The 11131-nt window shown below is 46.8% G+C and overlaps 1 protein-coding gene across 2 annotated transcripts in view; it reads left to right on the top strand.

The window, feature by feature from the left end:
* Nucleotides 1-1123: 1123 nt before the first annotated feature.
* SUFU (SUFU negative regulator of hedgehog signaling) overlaps nucleotides 1124-11131 on the top strand; it is a 133723-nt gene continuing 123715 nt past the window's right edge. For both annotated transcript variants that reach the window (XM_010356175.2, XM_010356174.2), the window contains exons 1-2: nucleotides 1124-1509; nucleotides 6359-6493. In XM_010356175.2, coding sequence (XP_010354477.1) covers nucleotides 1328-1509; nucleotides 6359-6493 — 317 coding nt within the window. In that variant the 5' untranslated portion in view covers nucleotides 1124-1327. The remainder of the gene's footprint in view (nucleotides 1510-6358; nucleotides 6494-11131) is intronic.

The raw sequence follows: 11131 nt of genomic DNA, 5'->3' as shown, positions 1-11131 counted from the left end.
TTTAAGACTGGGAGTCGTATTTCCAATGCACAGTACCCTGGGATTTGTGGTCTCCCTAGATTAAACAGCCAGAGACGCAGGTTGATGGTCTTGTTGCATGCCTGGATCTGTAGTCCCTTTGAAGGAGTTCGCAGTGCATACTGAGGTATGTAGTCTTCTCGAGTACTTGTCTGTAGTTCGGTTTGGATTGGTCGTAATTCATGGATGTTTGGATTTTGCAGATCAGTCCTGCCACTCCCCACAACGTTCCCTTAGACAATATAAGGTTCTCATGCTTTTATTTGGGTCTATAAGACTAATAAACATCTCCCAGCACCTCACACTCTTAACGAAAAGGAAATGTTAACACACGTACGTGACAGGACATATTCCTACAACTTAGGAAAACAATTTAAATTGCATAAAATTAGCTTTAAGGAAAAAACCTGTACATTGTTGTTGCTTTTTGCGTTTTCTTTTTTTTTCTGCATAGGTGTAAACTTTATAACAGGCTAACACTGATCCGAGGATTGGCAATTGGAACTACTGGTACAGGTAATCTTTTGGTCATTAAAACATCATCTAAGGGTTTCAGGAACTGCTCTAGTATCTCTTTGATTTTCATGAGGACCTAGAATTGGCATTGACGGTTGAGAAAATGGAGGTGAAGAGCGGTTATGTGTCACTGCTTTCAAATAAGCCCAGTGCATTTTTTTTCTCTGGATTATGTTCTTCCCCAGCCCCCTTCAAATTGCAGGGACCTTTTTGTCAATAGCCCTAGAAAACATTAGATTTATTATAATCTATTAATACTAACGCCCCATGGATTAATGAATCAATCCATTGTCAGATTTATGTTTAAATCCTAGTTAGCAGCGCGTCAGCAAAACAGTAACAAATCCTTTGTTGGCGCACTTCTTGGTGCTTTCGTGGGACCCTAGCACCTCAGAGGGTGCTCAGCATCTCTAAACTTGGGTTCCTCCTAACACTAGGGGGAGACCAAAAGCCTTGGGACACTCCCAATACAGGGAGGGGAGGAGGGGCCTATTGTCAAGTCACGCCGTCTCTGCCTGTGACTAGCACAGACACTAGCCAATGGGTGCTTGGATAGGGCGCGCCGGCGCCCCGCCTCCCTGAGCGCCCCGCCGCGCCGAGGCACCCTCTGGCAGACTCCGCGGCGGCGACAGCCTGGGCGGCCAGTGCGCCGTGCGCAGGCGCGGAGCTAGACCTCGCTGCAGCCCCCATCGCCGCGGGGAGTCTCACCCACCGAGTCCGCCCGCTAGCCCGTCAGTGCTCGCCTCCTCGTTTGCCCTCTCCGGTTCTCCCAGTGCCTGCCCTACGCGCCCCGATGGCGGAGCTGCGGCCTAGCGGCGCCCCCGGCCCCACCGCACCCCCGGCCCCTGGCCCGACTGCCCCTCCAGCCTTCGCTTCGCTCTTTCCCCCGGGACTGCACGCCATCTACGGAGAGTGCCGCCGCCTTTACCCTGACCAGCCGAACCCGCTCCAGGTTACCGCTATCGTCAAGTACTGGTATGCTCTGGGCCGCGGGGAGACGGACAGGCGCAGGCTGGGAAGGGTTAAAGCGCCGAGGGCGAAGTAATTTGTGGGAGGCTGGGAGGAGGGGTAGAGAACGGTTAAAGCACTTGGAAGGAGGGCTTCCTGCTGCGAGGGAAGGAGTTAAGGCTCAAGTTGGGAATGGGGACAAAGGGGTTAACGGAGCCTGTGGGTAGTGAAGGGTTAACCGGGTTTAGGAGAATAGAGTGAGGACTAGGGGTGTGTGTAGGAGCAGAGGGGGGAACGGCATGAGCGAGGGAACTGTAAACGTGGTGAAAAGAGGGGGCGCCTGTAGGGGGTCATTAGTGGGCGAGGGGAAGCCAAGCGGGGGCGGCAGAAGTGGGATGGGAGAGGCGAGGCGGGGCCTGGGGAGCATTTGAGAGGGTTTTGGAGGAGCCAGGCCGGAGAAGCTCAGAGGGCAAGAGACTGCATAGGATGGCGGGCGGGGGTCGGTTCGGGGGGCCCGGGGCTCTCCTGTTGGAGGGAGGAGGGCCAAAGATGAGGGCCTGGTGCTTGTGGAGAGATGAGGAGGAGGTCTCCTTTTGATACCTTCCCGATGAGCTCAGACGTCGTATCAGGGTAAAGCTTTTGCTTTTGAAGTTTGACGGGGCAGCTCTTCCTGATAAACTTCTTGCTTACTCTGCACTGTTCTCTTTCTCCGTGCAGAGCTTCCTCCTAGCTCTGCAGCGGCCTTGCTTTAGGACATTAGGTAGAGAGAACCATGGTTTGGTTTAGGATTGAAGGGGACCACAGCTTCCCACCTCCAGTTGGAAATAAATGATGGAGACCCTGAGACTCCAGCAGGGAGGAATTGTGCAGTGGGACATTAAGAGGAGTTTCTTGGCCTGCAGTTTCTCCGGGGAGCTGAGAGTAACCCTCAAGTAGCTTTAGGGTAGGAATGGTCTTTTCTAATTTCCCATTCCTGTTTGCAACCTGTTTCTTCCTGCAGCATTTGGGCAAAACAGATGTTCTGGGGACTCTGGAAAATAACCTGTCCTCATGGTCTTGCTGGACCAAAAACAGATAATGGTTGAAACTGTCCAGGACCGCATTCATGCAGGCATTGTGTTAGATGATCTTCAGTGAGTCCTGAAAGATGTTCGGCAGCTGCTTGGGGTGTAGCCAAAGGGTAGACCTGAAGGGGCAAGTGGACATCTTTGCTGGTTACCTCTCCTTTTAGGACTGAGTCTCCCTCTTGGTGAAAACCTGTTACTTCCCCTGGACATGGATTTCAGTAGGCTGTGCAGGGCTGAAGCCAGCTGCCTGCGTCAACGGGAGGATGCCAAGAGGCCAACAGCGTGGAGGGCCTGGGGACCAGCCACCTGCTGTCTAGGAAGGGTTGTAGGGAACAGCCTCCTCTGTTGGAGTAGCCAGGAGGAGGTAGAACTGGTGTCGCAGTCATCTCTGGCTGGCAAACTGTTCTCTGGTTGAGAGGAGTTGTTGAAGAGTGCTTCTGAGTGGAAAGCAGCTCTTGCTAGCTTAATGACCCATTCTCATTGTGCCTTTATATTTAACTATGTGTTGTGATGAACTTGTTGTCATGTGTCATGAGAAAGGTAGGCCTGGGCTGGGCACGGTGGCTCATGCCTATATTCCCACCACTTTGGGAGGCCTTGAGGATCCTTTGAGGCCAGGAGTTCGAGACCAGTGTAGGCAACATAGCCAGACCCTGTCTCTGTTATTTGAAAAACAAAAAAGGAAGTGGGCCTGGCTCTGCCATGCTGTCTGTTCAGGCCTCATTTGAGTGTGAGGAGAAATCCCTACACAGATTTCAGGCAACTATTTTTATGTCACGCAAGTAGCCATAAAGGATAGAATTGCATGTTAAAGGTATGATAGTGTTTGCAAAGGACTAAGGGCAATTTTTTTTTCCCTTCCTGCTGCAAGCTTGTTAACAGCCATATCTTCAGAGATGGGCCAACATGTGATAATGAAGAAAAGGGATTGTACAGCACTTTGTGAAAGCCCTGCCTAGATGCAGAAAAATATAAAGAGAAACAGCACAGTGACTGGTACTTTCTCTTTTTTTTTTTGAGACAGAGTTTTGTTCTGTCACCCAGGCTAGAGTGCAGTAGCATGGTCTTGGCTCACTGCAACCTCTGCCTCCTGGTTTCAAGCGATTCTCATACCTCAGCCTCCCAAGTAGCTGGTATTACAGGCGCACACCACCATGCCCAGCTAATTTTTGTATTTTTAGTACAGGCAGGGTTTCACCATATTGGCCAGGCTGGTCTCGAACTCCTGACCTTGAATGATCCACCCACCTCGGCCTCCCAAAGTGCTGGGATTACAAGTGTGAGCCAGTGTGCCCAGCCATCAGTGACTGGTACTTTCTAAGATGCGGAGGGGTTTGCAAAAATAAGATCCTGAAATTCATTTATATTCCTCACATTTGGGATCCCACGAGGTTTCTAGCAGGATGACTGACCCAGACTGTCTGGGTCTGTCTTTGGCCCAGGGTAGCTTGGGATTCATTTTGCAATAGCAAGGTGGCTCTGTAGCTAGTGGTCCCTGAGTAGTGGGGACTACTAACTGAAAGCTTTCTAACTGAAAGCTGAGACTTTGGTTAGCAAGGATCAAATCAGAACCTGTACTCATGGCCCACTTCAGTCCTGCAACTGCCCTGCCGAGAGAAGTTGGATGTTGAAGGAATTAAGTTGAGGGATGCCCTGGGACCTTGGATAACATCATTTGCTAAGTGTAAAATATGATTTTTTCCCACATACTCATCTGGCCTCTGGGTAGTATAACAGAATACTCTGCTTGGGGACAGGGTTAATTTTGTCTGATTCTTGGTAGTTCCTTGCAGTTGTAGTTTTAAGGTTAAGCTTCTCTCCTTGATGTGACACCTTGTGGGAGACCTGGTGAGAAAGAGGGCTGCAGGGATGCTGCAGATGGAGCAGAGAATGGTGAACGCAGTTTTGCAGCTCGGTGCAGGATGGACCTAGGCTGTAGCAGGGCAGGTTTGGAAATTTACAGCAGGAAACTGGAGCAGGTTTGGGGCCTGTAGTGGCTCCCTTCTGCTCTGGAGTTCTGTAGCTCTAATGGGGTCTTTCCAGGGATCTCTACTCTTTTCTTTCTTCCTTTGCCCCACAAACTTTTCTAAATCCAACCGGTTGTAGAAGTAGTCAAGTGATTTGTTGAAATCAGAGTTAAGGCAGACATGGAGAGTTGTCCCTCTTCCTCAGTTGAGATGCTAAGCTATTTGTAGCAACTTTCTTACAAGTTCTATAAATAACTTAGCATTTTCTAGCAGAGAATAGGGATTTCTACAAAGGCAAATAATATCCTGGTAAAAGAGGATGAAACAAGACCTACTGGTTTTAAATAGTGTTTAAATTGCCTGGTGTTGGCACCATTGACTGGGATCACTTGTAACGTGTCTTTTATTTGGTTGTTAGCTTTCCACCAGCATGCTATCCTGGTTGAAAAGTGTACTCCATTGATGTCCCAGGGGCAGGTGAAGCTTTTGCAGTCTATGGAGTGGTCAGATGTTTGTGGCAGCTCAAGTGCCGTGTTTGTGGGCTAAATGCAGACTTCCTTCCACTGGTTTCTATTTGGTCTATTTCTCTAGCTACCAAAATTTCTTACCCATTCTAAAGGATAACAGGATTTTTTTTTTTTTTTTTTTTTTTTTTTTTTTTTTGACGCAGTCTCTGTCTGTCACCCAGGCTGGAGTGCAGTGGGGTGATCTCGGCTCCCTGCAACCTCTGCCTCTGGTGTTCAAGCGATTCTCCTGCCTCAGCCTCCCAAATAGCTGGGATTATAGGCACCTGCCACCACGCCCGGCTAATTTTTTGTATCTTTAGTAGAGATGGGGTTTCGCCGTGTTGGCCAGGCTGGTCTCAAACTGGTCTCAAACTCCTGACCTCAAGCGATCCACCCACTTCGGCCTCCCAAAGTGCAGAGATTACAGGCGTGAGCCACCGTGCCCAGCCAAAACAGGATTTTTTTTTTTTAAGCACTAATTACTAAAGGCAACTCTTATTGTATTAAATTCTCAGAGTGAGATAATAACTGAATCTCTTCTGCAGCTCCTTCTCAGTTGAATGGTGGGGGAAATTTAATGTGGTCCTGAGAGGCCCCAAGTCATTTACCGTCCCAGCTCTACGTTTGAGGTGGCAGTCTCTCCTGGGATCATTTTCTGGGTGCAGATGCTCACAGGGCGCAGTTTGACTCCTGCTGCAGTTCTCTGTGCAGAACTGAGTTAAGCCTAAGTTTGGCCTTTGTCACTTGCAATGATAAGAGACCAGCTTTGGTCTATGTGGTGCAGGCTGGTGTCTGCACGGACTAGAGGCTTCGGGTTTGTTTAGAACAAACTGTAATTAACAAGGGCACAATATAGTCTTTCAGGAATTAGCTAAGAGGCTGGAGTGGAGCAGAGCCTCTGCTTCCAGGAACAATGCCCACTGGGGATACTCAGGATGGTCTTTCAACAGAGGCCAAATGATTGACTGATACACCTCTTGCCTTGAAGCTTGCATGTATACAAGCACCACAGAAGAGAGATAATCCCTGCCAATCTCACTTGGGATCAGTAATTTGAAACAGGAGAAAGCAAAATGGGCAACCACCCAGTCTGTTTTATTTCTAAAAGAGGCCTAGTCTTTCAGGGGTAGAAGGGAGCCTCTTATGCTTGCAGAGTTGAGCAGCCTTAGCTGTCCATCTCTTGGTCTCATCCTGGAGAGATGTGGCCTCTCTTTAGTTACCTTTCACACAGGTTCCTCCAGGATGGGGCCTTTAGGTTTACAAAGTAGAGCGCCTTAGCTTGACATTGTCTGATTTCCAGGCTCACACTGACACCCCTGTGTTTTGTTTTTTGCAGGTTGGGTGGCCCAGACCCCTTGGACTATGTTAGCATGTACAGGAATGTGGGGAGCCCTTCTGCTAACATCCCTGAGCACTGGCACTACATCAGCTTCGGCCTGAGTGATCTCTATGGCGACAACAGAGTCCATGAGTGAGTGTATGCCACCTGTTCTTTATCTAGAACAGGTGGATAAACCTTATTCCTGAGGTTTTCCTGAGCAGGGGTGACAATGTCATAGTGCTGTGAGCTTGGTACTTGTCAGTGGAACCTCTGCATTTCTGCCCTTTGACTATGTCTACTCATGCCAAGGTGGTCATTGTTAACACCTGATTCCTGCTTATCTGGTTCAGGAAAGTCTTGATGAGCAGGAGTTCCCAAATCAAGTGTTTCTACGCTTGCCCTGGAGTTTGGGCTCATAGGACGGGAAGGGTAGCATGGTTATGACTCAGAACTTGGGCAGATGCTTCTGTGTCTACTTCCTTTTATTCCCCTATCTTATTATGAAACATTTTAAACATAAAGCAAAGTTGAAAGGATTTTATAGTGAACACTCATATACCCACAACCCAGATTCTACTGTTGACTTTATACTTATTTTATCACAAATCTGTCCATCTCTCATCCCTTTATCTATCTTACCTACTTCCTTTTAACCTGTATTTATTTTTTTTTATCCTAGTCTGCTTCCATTTGTTGCTCTGTATGCTTTTTTTTTTTTTTTTTTTGGAGATAAGTCTCACTGTGTCATCCAGGCTGGAGTGCAGTGGTATGATCATGGCTCACTGCAGCCTTGACCTTCCTAGGCTCGGGTAATCCTCCAACCTCAGCCTCCTGAGTAGCTGGGATGACAGGCAAGTACCACCATGCCCAGCTAATTTTTGTAATTTTTTTGTAGAGACAGGGTTTCACCACGTTGCCCAGACTGGTCTCAAGCTCCTGGGCTCAAGCCCAATTCTTTCACTTCCGCCTCTCAAAGTGTCGGAATTATGGGTGTGAGCCACTGTGCCCAACTCAGAGTTCATACTCTTAATGAATGTATTCTCTTGCCTTTTGAGCAATTATATCATGTACTCCAATAAGCTACCATCTATATTTAAAAAAATTTTTTTTGGCTGGGCACAGTGGCTCATGCCTATAATCCCAGCACTTTGGGAGGCTGAGGCAGGTGGCTCACTTGAGGTCAAGAGTTTGAGACCAGCCTGGCCAACATGGTGAAACCCCATCTCTATTAAACATACAAAAAATTAGCCAGGCATGGTGGCATGTGTCTGTAATCCCAAGTACCCCAGAGGCTGCGGCACAAGAATCACTTGAACCTAGGAGGCAGAGGTTGCGGTGAGCTGGGATCGTGCCACTTCACTCCAGCCTGGGCAACAGAGTGAAACTGTGTCTTAAAAAAATAATAATAAGGCTGGGCGTGGTGGCTGACACTTGTAATCATAGCACTTTGGCAGGCCGAGGCAGGCGAGTCACCTGAGGTCGGGAGTTCAAGACCAGCCTGACCAACATAGACAAACCCTGTGTCTACTAAAAATACAAAATTAGCCAGGTGTGGTGGCACATGCCTGTAATCCCAGCTACTAGGGAGGCTGAGGCAGGAGAATTGCTTGAACCTGGGAGGTAGAGGTTGCAGTGAGCCGAGATTGCACCATTGTACTGCAGCCTGGGCAACAAGAGTGAAAATCCATCTCAAAAAATTATAATAATAATAAATAAATAAAATAAAATAAAAAATAAAGTTTTTTTCTGTTTATATTCTTTTGATGGACAGTTTCTTTAAGTGTAATCTTTCTATGTTCATATTCTGTCAATTAAAAATAAAATAAATGTAGTTTTCCCTCCCCCTCATTAGCTTGGTTAATCAAGAGCTGATTTTATTTGTATTGTCATATCCTCTTCTGGTTTTTGCCTTTTGCACTTTCTTGCCCCTTGTACCATGTCTGTTCTATCTTGGTGGTGGCTGCTTAACCTGGGCAGGTTGAAAGAGTAGCAGGACTCCTCCTGTCCTGCCTTTTAGTATAGAGACCAATTCTGGAGATGATGATGGTATCATGAAGATGATGATAGCCTTTTTCCTCTTTGTTTAGTGCTTACTATCTTCCATGTCATTGTGTTAAATGCTTTACAATCTTATCAGGTTCTCATTATTTCTATTTTATAGATAAGAAAAGTGAGTCTCTTGAGGGGTTAAATGAATTGCTCAAAGTTACAGATCTAGGGGTAAAAGAGCTGGGTTTGAATTCGGCTGTTTGAGTACAAAGTTTGAGCTTTTTTGTTTTGTTTTTTGAAACAGGGTCACGCTCTGTCACCCAGGCAGGAGTGTAGTGGCACAATCATGGGTCAGGGCAGCCTCAACCTCCTGGGCTCAAGCAATTCTCCCACCTCAACCTTCCAAGGAGCTGGGACTACAGGCATGTACCACCACACCTGGCTAAGTTTTCAAATTTTCTGTAGAGTTAAGGTTTCACTATGTTGCCCAGGCTGGTCTCAGATGCCTGGGCTAAAGCAATCCTCCTGCCTCAGCCTCCCAAAGTGTTGGGATTACAGGCGTGAACCACTGCATTCAGCCTCAGAGTTTGAGCTTTTAACCACTGGGCTATTCCACCTCTCTGAACACCGGCCTAACCCAACTTCCTCATCTCTCTTGTTAAACTCAGAGGCCCAGGTTTCATCTCCTCACTGGTCACGTGTTGGGAGCAATGTCTGCAGCTGCCTTTATAGCCTTCCAAATGGATTCATTGCAGTGTCAGCAGAAGGCTTTGGGAACAGGGAATTAATCTTGCCTGAATGGGGACCCAGCATTACAGTATTAATAATGGAGATAGAATAGCAAACAGATGTGGGGAGTAAAGGGACTATGCTGGACCTTAATTTATATTTTTAATAAGAACCTGCAGAGAGTATTTAGTGCAGCTAGCCTGTACCTTTTTGTTGACAGATTTATTTTGGTTAAAAGAATACCATTTCCTATGTGGCTTAAGGATTCTTCCAGTCTACCTGCTAGGTATAGGCCCAAGGCCCAAAATAACATGAAGAATGTGATTGAGCAAGCCTCATATTTCAGAAGGGGCAACTTCTTAATTTGAAATAGGACCTTATTCCTTATTGTTTTTTTCTGGTTTAATACTACCCTCTTACATGTGTTTCATTTCTACATGGTACAGCACTTTGTATTCATATGTCATTTATGACAAGAGTGAAACCTCTATTTGGGTTTTCTTTTTTTTTGAGATGGAGTCTTGCTCATTGCCCAGGCTGGAGTGCAGTGGCGCAATCTCGGCTCACTGCAAGCTCTGCCTCCCGGGTGCACGCCATTCTCCTGTCTCAGCCTCCTGAGTAGCTGGGACTACAGGCGCCCGCCACCACGCCCGGCTAATTTTTTTTTTTTTTAGCAGAGACAAGGTTTCATCGTGTTAGCCAGTATGGTATCTATCTCCTGACCTCGTGATCTGCCCACCTCGGCCTCCCAAAGTGCTGGGATTACAGGCATGAGCCACCGTGCCCGGCCTCTATTTGGGTTTTCATGTCACCAATCAAGCCTAGTATTTTCCAGTATTACATCCTGGTACTAGAAGGATATGGAAGAAATGTTCTCAGATATTTACCCAGTTCTGGTCTATGTTGCAAAAGTCAAGAGTACCTCTGTAGGCTGGGCATGGTGCCTCACGCCTATAGTCCTAGCACTTTGGGAGGTCGAGGCAGGAGGATCGCTTGAGCCCAGGAAGTTCGACACCAGCCTGGGCAACATAGTGAGACCCCCCCCCCCCCATCTCTACAGAAAATACAGAAATTAGCCAGACATGGTGGTGTGCATCTGTAGCCTTAGCTACTTGGGAGGCTGAGGTGGGAGGGTCACTGGAGCCTGGGAGTTTGAGGCTGCAGCGAGCCATGATTGCGCTACTGCACTCCAGTTCAGCTGACAGAGTGAGACCTTATCTCAAAAAGTAAATAAAGAAAAATAATAAAACAGAAATAGATACCTTTATAATTGGCCTTGTACTGGGATGACTGGTTTCTTTTTGATCCTGTTAAGTTTTTTGAAGAAAAATGTGATTTTCCACACATTTCATAATGGTGGGACCTCTTTAAAATGACTTAATGAATCCTCGTTTACATTAGTCCTCAAAGCTGAAGTCAGAAAGACAAGTGTTGTGCCATCCAGCTTAAGTGCTAAGAGGTGCTGGGTGGGAATGATGGCAAATGGATCTCTGGCAGCAATGCTTCTTCCACTGTCTGTGTCTTCTCTTCAGCAAGAAAGGAGCAAAAGCATTGGTTCGTTTTTTCAGCACACATTCATCAAGCACCTACTTTGTATCAGACATAGAACATCATAATAGATGTCTTGGGGATAAAATAGCAAGACATAATTCTTGTCTGAAGGAGCTCATGTTCTAGAGGGGAGATAAACATAAAAAGATTGTTATAGTATTGAGTAATAAATGCTACAGTCCATGGGTATAAAATATGATCTGGGAGCAGAGCAGAGGGAGTAACTTCTAATCAGGCTGCTGAATTGCTAGAGGCTGCAGGGAGGAGGTAAAGTTTGAGAGGAACCCTGTAGGAATTGGCCTGGGATGCCATCTGCAGCCTGACGCTATACGGTACCAACAGTGCTTTTAGGAGTTAGAGGGACTTGAAAAACTTCTAGCTCAGTATTTTGAAATCTTCTGGTGCCACATTCATAATTGTCACCACTTGTAGTATTATTTATTTCATGTTCTTTTTAAGTTATCCTCTCCTTTTTAAAACGGATATACATTTATTTTTATTTTTATTTTTGAGACCGTC

The sequence above is a fragment of the Rhinopithecus roxellana genome, chromosome 11, assembly GCF_007565055.1.
Source record: "Rhinopithecus roxellana isolate Shanxi Qingling chromosome 11, ASM756505v1, whole genome shotgun sequence".
NCBI lineage: Eukaryota > Metazoa > Chordata > Mammalia > Primates > Cercopithecidae > Rhinopithecus > Rhinopithecus roxellana.
The sequence above is the reverse complement of the archived record's forward strand: the minus strand, read 5'-3'. Positions and strand labels throughout refer to the sequence as shown.